The sequence below is a fragment of the Scardinius erythrophthalmus genome, assembly GCF_964197995.2.
Source record: "Scardinius erythrophthalmus genome assembly, chromosome: 19".
Classification (NCBI taxonomy): domain Eukaryota; kingdom Metazoa; phylum Chordata; class Actinopteri; order Cypriniformes; family Leuciscidae; genus Scardinius; species Scardinius erythrophthalmus.
Genome location: NC_138239.1, coordinates 32,704,719 through 32,722,724, shown reverse-complemented (window position 1 = coordinate 32,722,724; position 18,006 = coordinate 32,704,719). Strand labels below are relative to the sequence as shown.

The 18,006-nt window shown below is 39.1% G+C and overlaps 1 protein-coding gene across 1 annotated transcript; it reads right to left on the bottom strand.

Annotated features, from left to right (window-relative positions):
* Nucleotides 1-216: 216 nt before the first annotated feature.
* Nucleotides 217-1,006, bottom strand: gpx2 (glutathione peroxidase 2; the record flags this gene model as incomplete). The annotated part of the gene is made up of 2 exons (XM_081347847.1): nt 217-576; nt 785-1,006. 2 exons carry the CDS (start codon nt 1,004-1,006, stop codon nt 217-219), a joined length of 582 nt encoding a protein of 193 aa, XP_081203973.1.
* Nucleotides 1,007-18,006: the final 17,000 nt, after the last annotated feature.

The window sequence follows — 18,006 nt, the reverse complement described above, 5'->3', positions numbered from 1 at the left end:
CAGAGGATTTGTTAATGGCATCATCTATAATTCTTTCATATATACAATCTCAGGTGAAAACCTATTACATTTTGGTGAGTCACTCTCATTAAGTAATATAAAAGAAAGCGAGATGATGCCACAATGTTGCTAACATGGAAGATAATGTGAATTAAAAACCATTGTCAATCTTGTTGTATTGAGTTAATACATCACTAAATTATGACACATGATCAATTAATGTGTTTTTGATGTCAGCTTCAGCAGTCTTTGAATGTCTGGTTCAATATTGAGAGTCTGAAACTTTCTACTGTATCTCTTGAAGGGTTCACCCTCTGGCCCAATTAGAAACTTTTCAAAATTCCATGAAATATCATTCCGACTGATGGGATTCCAGACCAGATATTTGGGGTCCTGCATAAGTGACATAGGATCATCATCTGGATAAGGAAGCTTGTCTTTCAAGTAGGAAAAGACAGGATGTGTATCACTCCCATTTACAACACACTTTTCAAAAATGGTGAACGCAGGCTTATACCCTTCACCTGGACGTACATACTTCAAGGAATTTAGAATTTCTGCATCAGAGCAGTTCTCCTGGAAAATGACAAAATGGAAAAAGTAGGGAGAATTCAGTGATTACAATAAAAATAAAAATTATGTACAATATTCCTACAAAGTTCTTCATCAATACTAGTAACAGCATGAATAGTTACATTTACCACTGAGCCCACAAGTAAAATACATATGTAGAACTAAGTGTAACTAAAATAGTTAATAAAAGGTGAGTTCCTCATTTACAAACCTGGTATCCAAACTGGTTGCAGGGAAAGCCCAGGACCACAAGTCGGTGAGGATATCTGCTCTGGAGCTCATTAAGCTGGATATAGTCCTGGGTGGTCGTCCCTCAGAGTGATGCCACATTTTCTATTAGTACCACTCGTCCTCTGAAAATATTAAAATCAATTGTTTCCCCTTCCAGCGTAGATGCATGTAGATCATAAAACGTCTTAGCTATAAATGTCATGTTCAGTCTTGCTCTCCTCTTCACAATGACATAAGCAGTGTCTTTTTGTACAATAATGCCAACAAAACAGGTCATGTGATGTCATATATAATGCATGCCAGGAGTCTTACACCGATATGTGATAGTCAACCTTTTGTAAAGATAACAGTCTTAAAATATGGAATTAAAGACTGGTGCAATGAAGCAATCAATGTAGTTTTGAATCCTGAACTTTTTGCCTGAACTATTAAATTTAGCAAGAATAATACAAAGTATTCATAAAACATTGAAATGGAAGGCCTGCTACAGATAAAATAAAACTCCATTGAGCTCTGTGGAAATTTTTAGCAACCGTATCAGTTTCTGGGCCATATTTTATTAATGATGTCTCTGTCTCCATTTCTTTGAATGTTATAAAAAATGGATGACTGCACAGGTTAATCTTTAGAGTGCCTAGATCTTTCATGCAGTGTGGTGAATACGAAGTCACTTAATTGCTCCTGTTAACTTTTTTTAAGTACCATTAATTTCTTTGGAAATAGGTCAAAGTGTGGTGCAAATATGTATGCAGGGTTTCAGTTTCATGACCTTTTTTGTAGAAATTAGTACCACTGCTTCCTAATCAACATCTTCAAGTTTACTAGACAGTAGGGCGGCTGTCACGATGTTAGATTTTTCACACCACGGTTATTGTGGCCAAAAGAATTCACGATATCGATATATCGCAATATCTATAGAATCTAATGGGATGGGGGGGAGGGGAGTTATCAGTTAAATTCATTTTTACTTTGTTTATATAGTTTTTCTTTTTTACCCAACAAACATAAGGATACTGATAAACACAAGGCACATGCATTTTTTACTTCTTGCGTACTCAATCTATGGCAAATTTTTGTGAAGGAAGACAAGCATGTGAAGTTTATCTGGTTTCAAACTGAAGCCAAACACTGTCTGAAGGTTTCCTGAAGAACTGAAAAGCTCTTAAACCTATTGTTTCACCGGCGCCAGTAAAGTCATGCAGATAGCAGATTTGAATATAAAAATCAAGTGCAAATAAGAAAACGTGGTTCTTAATTTTAATAATCATCCTTTATTAAATATATGAACACAGAAACCCCCTGTTAACAGTTAATGTCACGTTTCCCATTCCATGACTAGTAAAACACCGGATGCGCACTTTCTCAGTTTATGGCCAGCAATATCATTATGTTTAGGGACATTATGGAATTGAGATAATGTCTGTACTATGTTATGATTATACTGTACAATTAAATACAATAGTTGCTGAGTCTGTGATCTGAACACTTTACCTCAGAGCATAGGCGGAGGGTGAACCAACTCCAGGGTAAGGCTAAGATGTGCGCTGCCCCTTGATGCATTTAAATAGATTTCCTACCACCTATAACCATGTCAGTTTTAACCAACATGTCGCCTAGCAACAACTTAAACATCCCGGTATAAACGCTCCCGTTAACTAATTTGTTATTAACGCGACTATACGTTTACAAACTGTAAAATTTAGCAAAAAAGCAAGCAGTACTGTATGCCTGGCAGCCAATATAAATAAACACTGCCTTACCTAATGCAGCAAAATCCTGCGTTTAGACCTGGCATCATATGCGTTGATGATGTCCACGTTGTTTAGTTTTGTGGTTATCTCACTCTCAATATGCAGCAGACTCAAGGATGAAAGTCTCTCCTGGCCCATTGTTGAACGCATCCAATTCTTTACGCGTCGCATAGCTGAAAAAGATCTCTTGCATGTTGCGGTCCCCACCGGTAATGTTAGAGCCAACTTGAAAAGTTTTTTGGAGTTTGGAAAAAAACCAGTCGAGAGTGCCTCCTTAAAGGCAATAGTCAATTTTAACATTGAGCTCATTTTTTTTGTAAATTTGGAGTGCTGTCAATACAGAGAACAACGACAAAAATCAGTGTTGCCTACACCATGTTATCCTCTTTTTAAAATTTGCACCCTGTTGACTTCAATGGGGCAAGTTTTAAACCTGCTTTTAGCCTCTTAACATCCTTGATGTGTCATTACAAGTGCCCAGCCATGTGAATGATTCCTTCAGAGTGATCACGGGTGAATCTGACTGCAGTAGATGTGAAAGATATTAATTAAAATGATGTTATTTCAGCCAGCGCACATACCTGTATTTTCTTCCTGTTTTCGGTCGAAGTCCATAGTAATCGATTGTCGAGTTCACGCGCGTGATCACAGGTAACTAAACCTATGCGTGTGAACTCGACAATCGATTACTGTGGCCTTAGACCGAAAGCAGGATGTAAATACAGGTATGTGCGCTGGCTGAAATAACATCATTTTTATTAATATCTTTCACATCTACTGCAGTCAGATTCACCCGTGATCACTCTGAAGGAATCACTCACATTAGCTGTGCACTTGTAATGACACATCAAGGATGTTAAGAGGCTAAAAGCAGGTTTAAAACTTGCCCCATTTAAGTCAACAGGGTGCAAATTTTAAAAAGAGGATAACACGGTGTAGGCAACACCGATTTTTGTCGTTGTTCTCTCTATTGACAGCACTCCAAATTTACAAAAAAATGAGCTCAATGTTAAAAAACGTTCATGCTTTGTGTGATGTTTGTTTGGTATTCTCTTTGTCCAAGGGAACTTGTGACGACAGAGGAATCCAACGTAGCAGTTCTTTTCACAATTTGCTTATGCGTAAGATCGCGTTCATCTTCACTGACTAAAAAGTTTTCAAGGCCGTTTATTGTAGATTCCATGACAATTGAGGCCTGAGATAATGTCGTGTCTTTCTTTTGTAGTGCCTTGTGTTCAACATGGATCATACTGAAAACATGGTAAAACACCAAAAGACACACACAGAATGTGGCCTTCTTGAGATGGCTTAAGAGACCGGATGCCTCAACAAACCTACGATAAGGTGGAACAGAGAGCTCGGAAAGAGTGGAGAGCAGGGCTCTTATTGAAGTCTTGACAGCTGCTATGTTTTTCCATCGACACGCCCATCGCGTCACTGAGTGCTGTCAGTTCGGCTTTAACCCCGAGCTCCTTTTGGTGCTGCTGGTATGCATGGTGTGTGCCTGGTTGTGAGAAAAACACATACAGACTCTCGAGGATGTGAAAAAACGTAGATGCTGTACGATTTACCTTGCATGCATCGACCAAAACCAAATTCAACTTGTGGGCCATACAGTGAATGTACACCGCAGATGGATGGTCTTGACGGAGTTTCTGCTCAACTCTGTTTACGTGACCAGACATGACAGCCGCTCCGTCATAACTTTGTGCAACAATGGGTAAAGAGTAGATTCCACACGCATGTCATGATTCTGCCATCTAGTCCTTGTCATTCTTTAATTTGAGGCAGGATCATGACAGACCCATGTTTTGTGTAAAAGCACATGGCCATTTGTTTGGGCCATGTGCTTGTGTTGTCTCATTCTCTTGCCCCGCCCCCTTGTTATCCTCGTTTTGTCATTATTGCTTTACCTGTGTCACCTGTTGTTATCATTAGTCTCCCTATTTAATCCCCTTGTGTTTGCTGTCTTGTGCCGGTTCATTGTTACTCTTTACATGCTACATGCTGTCATTCATTGTGTGAAACCTGCTGTGATGTTACACTATGAATCCTGCATGTGTTTGCTATAGTTACGTGTGAGTCATTGCTAAATATTACCTGTGAGTATCTTGTCTTAGTTACGAGTCCTGTGAAGATCCTGTTTGTGATTTGGCACAGATACTCTCTAAGGGCCACTATTTTGGAAAAAGGCGTTGGCCACTCAAAAATTCAATATGACGGCCATTTTTCAAAATGGCCGCCATTGCTATTCAATGCTTATTATATAAATTATTCAAACAGTGATCCAAGCATAAAATTGTATACAAATACTCTCTAAAGGACATAGAAAAAGATGAAAGTTAATAGAAAAGTTAATATAAAAAGATGCTTGTCCCTCAAAAATTCAAGATGGCCGCCATTTTTAAAGATGGCCACCGTTCCTGTCGAATATTAATTATTTCAAGTGTTCAAATGGTGATGCAAGCATAAAATTAGGCAGAAATACTCTTCAAGGAACACTCTTTTGGAAAAAGGTATGTGCCACTCAAAAATTCAGGATGGCCACCATTTTCAAGATGGCCACCATTTCTGTCAAATAGTCATAATGTCTGCTTTGTCTGCCTCCTCTCCTTTGACCTGTCCAGCTTAGTTAAACTTGCCAGGGATATAAAATCCCCGCCGGCATAGGTCTCAGGTTCATTGGAGCACACAAGCCTCTCCACCACGGCAAGGTGTAGTCCACAGAGAGGAAGTGCCACTGTTAAAAAAGGATACGCTGCTGGTGCAGGTTGCACATACAGTGGGGAGAACAAGTATTTAATACACTGCTGATTTTGAAGGTTTTCCTACTTACAAAGCATGTAGAGGTCTGTAATTTTTATCATACGTACATTTCAACAAAAATCCAGAAAATCACATTGTATGATTTTTAAATAATTAATTAGAATTTTATTGCATGACATAAGTATTTGATCACCTATCAACCAGTAAGAATTTCGGCTCTCACAGACCTGTTAGTTTTTCTTTAAGAAGCCCTCCTGTTCTCCACTCATTACCTGTATTAACTGCATCTGTTTGAACTCGTTACCTGTATAAAAGACCTATCCACACACTCAATCAAACAGACTCCAACCTCTCCACAATGGCCAATACCAGAGAGCTAAGGACATCAGGGATAAAATTGTAGACCTGCACAAGGCTGGGATGGGCTACAGGACAATAGGCAAGCAGCTTGGTGAGAAGGCAACGACTGTTGGCGCAATTATTAAAAAATGGAAGAAGTTCAAGATGACGGTCAATCTCCCTCGGTCTGGGGCACCATGCAAGATCTCACCTCGTGGGGCATTAATGATCATGAGGAAGGTGAGGGATCAACCCAAAACTACATGGCAGGACCTGGTCAATGACCTGAAGAGAGCTGGGACCACAGTCTCAAAGAAAACCATTAGTAACACACTACGCTGTCATGGATTAAAATCCTGCAGCGCACGCAATGTCCCTCTGCTCAAGCCAGCGCATGTTCAAGCCCGTCTGAAGTTTGCCAATGACCATCTGGATGATCCAGAGGAGGAATGGGAGAAGGTCATGTGGTCTGATGAGAGAAAAATAGAGCTTTTTGGTCTTAACTCCACTTGCCGTGTTTGGAGGAAGAAGAAGGATGAGTACAACCCCAAGAACACCATCCCAACCGTGAAGCATGGAGGTGGAAACATCATTCTTTGGGTTTGCTTTTCTGCAAAGGGTACAGGACGACTGCACCGCATTGAGGGGAGGATGGATGGGGCCATGTATCGCGAGATCTTGGCCAACAACCTCCTTCCCTCAGTAAGAGCATTGAAGATGGGTCGTGGCTGGGTCTTCCAGCATGACAACGACCCGAAACACACAGCCAGGGCAACTAAGGAGTGGCTTCGTAAGAAGCATCTCAAGGTCCTGGAGTGGCCTAGCCAGTCTCCAGACCTGAACCCAATAGAAAATCTTTGGAGGGAGCTGAAAGTCCGTATTGCCCAGCGACAGCCCCGAAACCTGAAAGATCTGGAGAAGGTCTGTATGAAGGAGTGTGCCAAAATCCCTGCTGCAGTATGTGCAAACCTGGTCAAGAACTACAGGAAACGTAGGTTCTCTATAATTGCAAACAAATGTTTCTGTACCAAATATTAAGTTCTGCTTTTCTGATGTATCAAATACTTATGTCATGCAATAAAATGCAAATTAATTACTTAAAAATCATACAATGTGATTTTCTGGATTTTTTTTTTTTTGATTCCGTAACTCACAGTTGAAGAGTACCTATGATAAAAATGACAGAATTTTACATGCTTTGTAAGTGGGAAAACCTGCAAATTCAGCAGTGTATCAAATACTTGTTCTCCCCACTGTATCTGCGAGATGGAAGGCGGAAGGACCATCAGAATTGAGACTGGTTTCAACAATATAGGCGACCAATTCTTCGCTTGGTTCCTTCTCAAAGTAGCTTCTATACCCCCACCTTCATCCAGTCGTTCCAGGTCCAGGGTCATTGGCATTTTGTTCATCTTGTGAAAGAGTGGAATGTTGGTGGCAATCATTTTATAGCCATCATGTTGAGAAACATGATGGGTAGGTGGTGATTGGAGGGGTTCCTTTGTGTCTGTCTGACAAAGACAACATTTCATCCAATCAGTTGGACTCTTGGCTGACATGGGATTTTCATTTGCCATTTTAGGGGTTTGTTGTCTGATTAAGGCCGAGGGGTTATCCTTTTACCACCTCAATCATAGACATAGTACACATTCAGGTATGGGATACCATAGATATAATATAATAAAGGCTAGATGTCTCGTGCGCGCTGCTGGCCAATGGAGGTCGACGTCCGCACGTGGCGGCCATCTTACCACAAGGGTGCTCGCTCACTCGTAACATGGTGCATGTACTTTTAAATAACCATAACTTGCTCAATTTTCTACCGATTTTCAAACGGTTTGGTTTGTTATAAACGTCAGAGATGTAGTTATGATACTGCATACATATTATTAATTATAACAATGGACTTTGTTGAAGATTTTATTATTTAGAAAATAAGTACTTTAACTGTATTTTTGTACACTATTATCTCCTTTCTGTGTGTCTTTTGACTTTGAATTGACTTTGGAAGCCTGAGAGTTTTGCTGTTGCAGCAGAGAATTCTATTTCAGTAATGTCACACGGTACAAAACTATTTCTCAAAATACCTATAGAATGTATTACCATCATGTATTACCATCTTTGGAGCAAGGAAAAGGTATATACGTTAGAGCAGAACACTGCTTGGGAGCGTCTTTCTGCAGAAGGGCGTTCAGACTTTGCTTGTGAAATAAAGTCTAATCTTTCTGGCATCTGAGATCTTTGAGAAGTCATTTCCTCGATTGGCACCCCAACATTAAACTACGACTACAACATTTTTGGCGACCCCGGCAGGACGAATTAGGAGCTGGTGACGAACCGCATCGGGCTGTGTTGGGACGAGCGGCACAAACTCTATTCTTAGCCAAGGTAAGCAGTTTTTGCTTAAGTTTGTGTGGTTCGCCCAGACATTTGTCCGTTACGGTAAAGCACTTTAAAAAGCTTCTTTAAATTTAACGAACTAAAAAAGAACATTTTTTGAATGAAAAACTCAGATTCCAGAAATTATGCATGTAGTGTGAATTCTAATAAGAAGGCCTTGAGGATATCAAAAGATATGGTAAAAGCGCAGGGGAGCTCCAAAAGTCTTTACTAGTACTTAAATAATTCTATGTGGATTGTTTGAGATACTGGTATTGCTGATTTAGCGCGAAGGTTTTGTCGTACGTACGCAAGGATTTGTATTTACTGATAAAGGATATCAGTGGTTTATCTGTGTTTACTTTGAGAAGTATAGCATGTGCACAGATGGTTAGCTCACGGTTACCGCTTTGTTAAACAAAGTTTTAACGAAGGACTGCTACGGGTGAAGCTGGAAAAATAGAGGTTTTAAAAGTGTATAGGTTTAGAGTAACGGTTACCGCCTCAAATGCATGAACGAGGGACTGCTCAGGTTACTCAATCCTATGGAATAGTATAGTTTTGAAAAAAGTATTACTGTATCAAAGGAATGAATCTTATAGTGTATTGTTTTTCACTGTTTTGAGGAAGCTGACAAGGAGTAAATATTTGTGTGTGAGTGGGCTCAGGGTGCGTGAGGTTAAAAATAAGCTCTGCTTCTTGTGGATTTCGACCCCTTGCTGACCTCACAGACTGTGGTCTGGTGGCGGGGGTTGTACACTCGAAAAGAGATAAAGGCATGAGAGTATGAGTCCAGGGGATAAAACATCAATAAGCCCCGGGAACAAGAGTGAATTAATAAAAATTGTCCCCATTCAATAAAGGACTTTTGTGAATGAATGAATGTTGAATGACTGTGAATGTGAGAGAAATTAAGTTAGAAAATTAGCTTTGCAAAAATAGATTAATATAATAAAGTATATGAGATATCCAAATCAGTGGTGCTAAATAATTAGTTGTTCTGTTTATGCAAAGTGTAATAGATGAAAATAGATAAATACTATAATCTAAATAAAAAAGTGGCTGTTATCAATGATTGGTGATATTTGAATAAGAATTAAAGAAATAGAGAAAAATTTGTATATGAGAAAACATTCAAATACAAGTTATAAGAAAAGGATAGAGGAAAATTAAATTAAATAGTATATTGAGTTTCCGTTGAAAGAAAGATTTGGAACTTGGAATTTGCTTCTTAAAATAAATTGACTAGAGGAGAATTATGGCCTCTCCAGTGGAAATGCTGGGGTTAAAATACCCTTTGTGTAAGGAATTAATTGATAAAATGTCAATCAAATGGCAAAAGAGAACTCAGGATATGATGACAAAATGGCCAAAAGAAGGAACATTTGACGTAACATTATGCGAAGAAATGGAAACTTTGATAAAAAATCATAAGATAAAGAATAAAAGCCTAAAAAGAAAAAATAGAGAAGCTAAACGAGAAAAAGAACAGGCAGTGCTGGCATTGTTCAAACAAGAGGGAGAAGATTTATTGAAAAGCATAAAGCAAGCAAGGAAAATAATAAAAGAGACAGACAAAGAAACAAAGAAAAAAGAGGAAATCTTTGCCAAACCATCTTCAAAAGTAATACCAGAAGGTCAATTTCCAATACTTAAGGGGATAGTAGAAGTATTAGGAGAAATGAAAATGGAGGGAAAAGTGGAGTTAGAAAAAGAAAAACAAACAAAACAAGATGTAAGACAAAAAATTACTCAAAATAAAGCATCTAAGCAAAGCTTGCCCTTAGATTGCTATAAACAGGCACGGACAGCATTAGAAAAAATAAAAACACAATATGAGGGAAAGCAAATAGAAAAGGAAGAGGAGGAGATTGATGCGGTGGCACAAATAATTGAGGATGAAATAGATAAAAGAATTAAAGAAACAGAACAATTAATAACAATTAATGTGTAATGACGTTCACTCTATTAAACAAAACCTTCCTTAACACATTAAATTGAGCTCTGACAGAAATGGTGGCCATCTTGAAAATGGTCGCCATCTTGAATTTGAGCGGCACACACCTTTTTCCATGACAATGTTCCTTGAAGAATATTTGTACCAAATTTCATGATAGCATCACCATTTGAAAAAAATATGTAAGGATTCAAGAGAAATGGCGGCCATCTTGAAAAATGGTAGCCATCTTGAATTTTTGAGGGACAAGCACCGTTTTCCAAAAAAACATTCTGAAGAGAGTATTTTCACAAAATGTTATGCCTACATCACTGTTTGAACAATTGACATAATGAGAATTTGACAGAAATAGCGGCCATCTTGAAAAAATGGCTGCCATTTTGAATTTTTGGGTGGCCAACGCCTTTTTCCCAAAAAGTGACCCTTAGAGAGTATCTGTGCCAAATTTCATGCTTTTATACCAATTTGAACGATTCTCTTGAAATATGCCATTAATCTGCTGCACTAAGAAGCAATTTCTAAAATTTCATTTTGTGTGTCAGGGCTCGTTAGATTGAACGGGGCCTTTAATCGAGCGCAGAGAGCGTTGTCATGTCTGGCGTACCAGTCACACAGCTCCAAAAAGTTCCCACGATTTGCAGAAGTTTCTCTCTCGTTGTGCCCTCTCAGTGCAAGTCCTTGTTTTCCTATATAGAGCAATATGTCAACAATGGATGTTGCATATTCACTATTGCTCTGCACTGTGGTCCTGTGAGATTCACTTAACTGTGCAGCGATGGAACCAGTAGCTTTGGTTTGCTCAAAGCAGTGCCACTGATCACTGCACTGACGATATGGTGCTCCGTCTGCGTGTTTCTGTAACTTTGCTAATATATTCTTCCAGTCACATACTCCATTTGCAATAAAAGCAGGATCTCTGTATGCACCACTAGAACTGCACTGAAACAATCTACATGGGAAGCAGAAAATCGCGTCTGCCTCTTTGCTGTATTCAATGAATGAATATGTCTTATAGTAATCGGACGAAAATGACCGGTTCTGCTTACCGAACAATGTTTTTGGGTATTCGGGCAAGTAGGGTTGTGATGGTCCAGTTTCCTTTGTGCCCAAATCCACAGGTGTGCTGCTTTTATTGGTAACACACTCAAAGATCCGTTCACAAGGCCTGGTGCAGCCAGACTCACCGAATGTATCTGTTGATATCTGTGAAGACGAGCTTTCTTCTAAGTTTTTGTCAGATATTTGCACACTTGAATTGGATGGGTAAGGGCTGTTGTTTAGATCGTTGCAGCTTGAAGTCTTTGTCTTGCAAAATGTTCGTATGTCCATTATGTCAGCTAAATTGGCTGCCAGCTCAAAATTAGCCTAATAGCCTAAATCACTTTTTTTTTAAAGCACATAAACCCGCGTTTTTAGGCGAGTGCCGGATATGGGCGTCATAAACTATTTTTAAAATGAATGAATTTGTATTTAAAGTGATCACAATTTAATAAAAACATTTTAATTTATGAATTATATTGCTTTCATTTATTTAAAAATTGTTTATTGAAAAAAAAAATCCTGCATAAATGAATTATCTCTGTGCGTGCGCACGGCATGCAATATACGTTTTCCACAGACCACAGCTGAGGCAGCCCAGCCGCGCTTATCATTTGGTTTTGGAGTGCAGGAAACTGATCCTAGACCAGCAATTATGGGCAGCTTTTCTTTATAAAAGCAACTAGTAGTAGCAGGCAGGCTGCATTTGAGAGAGAAAATTTTACTCGAATTGTATATTGCTAGTCTCAAGGCCTTACACACGCTCCGCCTATGCCTCAGAGCATCCGTTAACTGAATGAATTGAGACCTGAAAATCAGATAACATCAGCAATTTTCATTCAAGCAGCTGATTTCTGTAAATAAATGTAAAATTAAATGTATATTGCAGCACAGGGTGAAATCATTTACGATGATTTGAGACAAATATAATGTAAATTTAATATAAAACGATGTAAATGGCGCTCTGTGTCGCGGCAGGATTTTGAACAAGGTCAGCCGTTGCTGGGCGCCGCCGGTGTGTATACACTCATACAGAATGTGTTCGAATTTTAAAGACGTGGCACTGCGTGCGACCAGTGTGCGACCAGGCGCAGCCGGTGTGTGTACACTCAGAAAGAATGTGTTCGAATTTTAAAGACGTGGTCCGGTGTGCGACCACCTTTAAGGTGCTGTTTTCTTTGAAGTCGAAGAACTCTGTTCTTAATACTGGCGAGCTTACTTTTTTCGGGTGTGGACTTTCACTCTAGCTGCGCGGGCGCAGACGAGCGCTGCTGCGTCGTCTTCTTATTTGATAGATGTCCGCGGGTGCAATACTGCCACCTGAGAGGTCAACCAGGTACTGGCGCTGGAGTATTTACGTGTCATGTTATCATGAGTCCTATTCATTTTAAACATAGTGGTTATCGCCAATACCGGTATATTGTCACACTCAAATTAACACAATGTCGATATTTCATGCTTTGAATATCACGATTATCGTCAACACCGGTATATTGCGACACCCCTACTAGACAGCTACTGGCAAATGAGTTTGAAAAGGGTTGAAGCTAAACTCTGCAGGAAAGTGGATCTTAAGAGCCAGAATTGCCCAATTCTAATTTACAACATACACTGAACAAAAATATAAACGCAACGCTTTTGTTTTTGCCCCCATTTTTCATGAGCTGAACTCAAAGATCTAAGACTTTTTTATGTACACAAAAGGCCTATTTATCTCAAATATTGTTAATAAATCTGTCCAAATCTGTGTTAGGGAGCACTTCTCCTTTGCCGAGATAATCCATGCACCTCACAGGTGTGGCATATCAAATTGCTAATTAGACAGCATGATTATTGCACAGGTGTGCCTTAGGCTGGCCACAATAAAAGGGCACTCTAAAATGTGCCGTTTTACTGTATTGTGGGGGTCCGGTGGGGTCCGAAAACCAGTCAGTATCTGGTGTGACCACCATTTGCGTCACGCATTGCAACACATCTCCTTCAAATAGAGTTGATCAGGTTGTTGATTGTGGCCTGTGGAATGTTGGTTCACTCCTCTTCAATGGCTGTGCGAAGTTGCTGGATATTGGCAGGACCTGGATCCCAAACATGCTCAATGGGTGACATGTCCGGTGAGTATGCTGGCCATGCAAGAACTGGGATGTTTTCAGGTTCCAGGAATTGTGTACAGATCCTTGCAACATGGGGTGTGCATTATCATGCTGCAACATGAGGTGATGGTCGTGGATGAATGGCACAACAATAGGCTTTAGGATCTCGTCACGGTATCTCTGTGCATTCAAAATGCCATCAATAAAATGTACCTGTGTCCGTTGTCCATAACATACGTCTGCCCATACCATAATCCCACCTCCACCATGGGCCACTCGATCCACAACCTTGACATCAGCAAATCGCTCACCCACACGACGCCATACACGCTGTCTGCCATCTGCCCTGTACAGTGAAAACTGGGATTCATCCGTGAAGTGAACACCTCTCAAAATGAGACGGTTTCTGACAGTTTGTGCAGAAATTCTTTGGTTATGTAAACCGATTGTTGCAGCAGCTGTCTGGGTGGCTGGTCTCAGACAATCTTGGAGGTGAAAATGCTGGATGTGTAGGTCCTGGGCTGGTGTGGTTACACGTGGTCTGCGGTTGTGAGGCCGGTTGGATGTACTAATAATTTGGAGACGGCTTATAATAGAGAAATGAACATTCAATACATGGGCAACAGCTCTGGTGGACATTCCTGCAGTCAGCATGCCAATTGCATGCTCCCTCAAAACTTGCGACATCTGTGGCATTGTGCTGTGTGATAAAACTGCACATTTTAGAGTGGTCTTTATTGTGGCCAGCCTAAGGCACACCTGTGCAATACTCATGCTGTCTAATCAGCATCTTGATATGCCACACCTGTGAGGTGGATGGATTATCTTGGCAAAGGAGAAGTGCTCACTAACACCGACTTAGACAGATTTGTGAGTTCAGCTCATGAAAAATGGGGGCAAAAACAAAAGTGTTGCGTTTATAATTTTGTTCAGTATATAAGAAATCAAACGCAATCTTCGAGAGAGGGTAAAGGCCAAAGAGTGATGAGGCACAAATGGTCTGTGTGGTCTGGATTCAGGGCTATGATAATGTTCAGAGGGCTGTCTTTGGTAATAGTCAGCATGCTCACTCATAGGATGGATTGATGATCAGTCTGGCGATAGAGAAATTGATCTGGGAGGGGTGGGGGGGATTCGTCCTTTGAAGCTCTTTGAGATCTCGTCAATTCTGTTGACATTCTAACATGTCGTCTAAATGAGATCATAACATGAATCTCTATGATCTCTTGTTGGCTGTACTTTATTTATTGTGTGACAGTGAATTTGATGAGGTAGAGGCTTGATCCTTGCTCTTGCAATGATTCCTATTGATTAATTTTATGATTGTGGGGTTTCATGGAATGTCTGTCTTTATGAATAAGAGAAAATAGGGAATTTCGCAATTTCAAGGTTTAATGAAATGTTGTTGTCATCAGCAGTTTGGTAAAATAACAGTGTTGTATTTGTGCTGGTCAGACAAAGTCAGGGCATTGAAACAAAGATAATTCAATAAACACAGCTACTTTTTTATAACTATCACTTTATCTCCTGTTTTCTGTTTTTCCTGGCTTCCTCTGTCAACCTATCAGTTGATAGAAGAGTTTCAAGTTAACTTTCTGTGACTTGCTGTTAACTGGTTTCGGGTGGTTAACTTTCTGTGACTTGCTGTTAAATGGTTTTGGCATAGACATCTTCTGATGGGATCAGGTAATAAGAATGGATCATCCAATATTCCTGGAGATTTAGACTAACAATGATTTACCCTCCTGGAGCCCCAATGAACTGTTTTCCATTGTGCTCTGGCAGTATGTCAAGTCACCTTTATTTTTATAGTGCTTTTTGCAATACAGTTTAAAAGCAGCTTTACACTGATAACAGGAATATAATGCAACAAAGTTTGTTTCTGCTGTACAGCAGATTTAGAAGAAAATAGCATCATAGTCCAGATTAAGTAAGTTCAGTGATGGTTCATTTTTGTTGTAAAAAAGTTATTAATTTAGTTAGTTTATTTATATATTGCCGCTTTGGAGAAAACAGTGATGTCATCATCCAGCTCAGTTCAGTTCTCATATAATGGTGTCAGTGCATGCAGATCAATGATATTGTAGAATATTAAAATTTGTGCAGGTCTTTGCTATGTGCTAATTCTACCACAGGGATGAACTCTTGCACAAGTCTCTTTACTTTGTGTGGACATTATTATTGCTTTAGAATTAGCATCATCCGGCTTAATGGACCATGTTAAAGATTGTAGCATTTCAATGACAATGTAAAGGCACTTAGATATTAGGCCTATTAGCAATCACCAAAGAATGTTCGATTCGAAAAAATTATGTTCAATTGGTGAGGAAATATATATGCACAGACCACTCATAGACCACTCTTTATAATAATTAAAAAAGTCTTCACAAACTTAATAGATGCAAGTAGAGTATTTTAAAGGCATGTAGGTGTGGTTTTAGATGAAAGAAACAATAAAATATATGTATGCAAAAAAATATAACGCCAAGGAATAAATAAGAAACTCTATAACTGTCAATAGTCTAATAACAAACATTCAGCATTTAGGATTGTAATATAAACAGTACTAAAAATATATTTCAATAGTAGCTATATAAGATTAGCAAGCAGATAGCTGCATGCCGATAACATGCTACAGCTTAAGACAGGCTAGAGGCTAAAAAATGCACAAATACAGAAAAGGGAATAAAACTTACTATTAGTTGCACACACACAATATTAATCAACATTAATTACTATAGTAGTAAAGAACATCTTGGTTGAATTAAGCAACAGGTCATTCTATAATCATCATGGGACACGTGGCTCAACTGACTTTCATCATCACTATTGGTCATTAGCACAGGCTGGGTGCCAGTTGTAGGAAAGTGACTGCCTGATTAAAATCTTAAAAAAGGATGAGTTATACTATTGCATGAACACTACGGTATAAACATATTCAGCTGGCCCTCAATTTAAGACAACTACTGAGGAAAATATAGACCATGGGCATATAGCATGAAGCCGGTTTAGGTGGATAGCTAGGTGCTGCTATAGTGTGCTCTGTGTCCGGTTATATTCTACATAAGGATGCACCAATACCACTTTTTCCAGTCTGAGTCCGATACCAATAATTTCATCCATACTTATCATTACTTTCATCGATACTTTAGCTGGACAATAACTTTATCCTAGAGTTGTTGTAAAGCCTAAACAATTACCTAAACGGTAATTTCCTATTAACGTTGTAAAGCTGCTTTGAAACAATCCATATTTGTTAAAAGCGCTATATAAATTAAGGTCACTTGACTTAACTTGACTTGTAAATGATAAATCACGTTTGAGATTTGTGCTGGCTACTGTATACAGGCCACCAGGGCACCATACAGACTTTATCAAAGAATTTGCTGATTTTCTATTAGAGTTAGTACTGGCTGCAGATAAAGTCCTAATTGTTGGTAATTTTATTATACATGTAGATAACGAAAAAGATGCATTGGGATTGGCATTTAGAGACATTCTGAACTCTATTGGAGTTAGACAACATGTGTCAGGACCTACTCATTGTCATAATCATACTCTAGATCTAATATTATCACATGGAATCAAGGTTGATGCCGTTGAAATTCTGCAGCTGAGTGATGACATCTCAGATCATTATCTAGTCTCGTGTATACTTCATTTAGCCAAGGCTGCAAAACCGACTCCGTTTTACAAATCACCGTTTAGACCTATCACTTCTGCCACTAAAGATTGCTTTATTAATAATATTCCTGATCAGTTTCATCTCCTCAGCATCCCAGATAGCTTAGAAGAACTCGATATTGTGACAGAAACTTTTGACTCTCCTTTGCGCTTAAAGAAGATTAAAGAGAAAATAGTCCAATGAGCACATTCAGGCCCTTAAGAGAGCAGCCAGAAAAATGGAGCGCAACTGGAAGAAATTAAAGTTATTTTGCATTTCATGGAAAGAGAGCACAATTGCGTACAGAGAGGCCTTAAAAACTGCTAGATCGGGTTTTTCAACCCTATTAGAAGAAAATAAACAAAACCCTAGGTATTTATTTGAAATACCTTCAACCAGGGGCCCGTTCTTCGTACGTCGCTAACTCACTTAGCTGGATTTGATTGTTGGCGATTTGGCATGATCTTGGATTGTTTGGTTCTTCAACGCTCATCCCGGACTTGCTGTCATAGCAACATGTGCGCAAACTTAAACCTGCTCGGGAGCAGGTTTATTTCACGTTAACAGGATTAGATCCCGGCTTCATAAGCGGAGCTGATACGGGAAGTCCAGCGCAGTGCGATAGTGCACTTTCTGAGATATATATTTTTCTCGTGATTCGTGAGATTGTCGTTTTTTGTCACTTTTAGGTTTAAAAAACAGTTTTAGTTTTTTTTTTTTTGTGGCATTTCCAAGCCACTTAAGACCCAATGTTGTAAAGAATTTTTTTTTTTTTTAGGCTATCATAATTTTTTATGAAGATCATACAATCATGACCATGACGATTACATGTCACTCAGGCTTCACTAACGTGTTTTATGACCCTATTCCCTGACCCAAACCAGTTACAAAGCAGCTCTTGCCAGGACAAGGACACACAATGAAATTAACTTTGGCTAACTAAAGGGAAGATTTCAGTGTCTGAAAAGTCTGAGGGTTGCACACCTGACAGGGCCTGTGACATTGTTGCATGTGCCATATTACACAACATTGCCAAAAAAAAAAAAAAAAAAAAAAAAAAAAAAAAAACACTTTTCATTAAATGTTTAATAAAAGACAAATATGCTTAGTTCCTTGAGTTTTATTTCAATTGTTCTTTGTAAAGAAAAGCCAGTGGTCAAGTGCCTGTAACAAGAGATATTAGACACATGCCTCATGCAACAAATAAAAAGGAAAAGT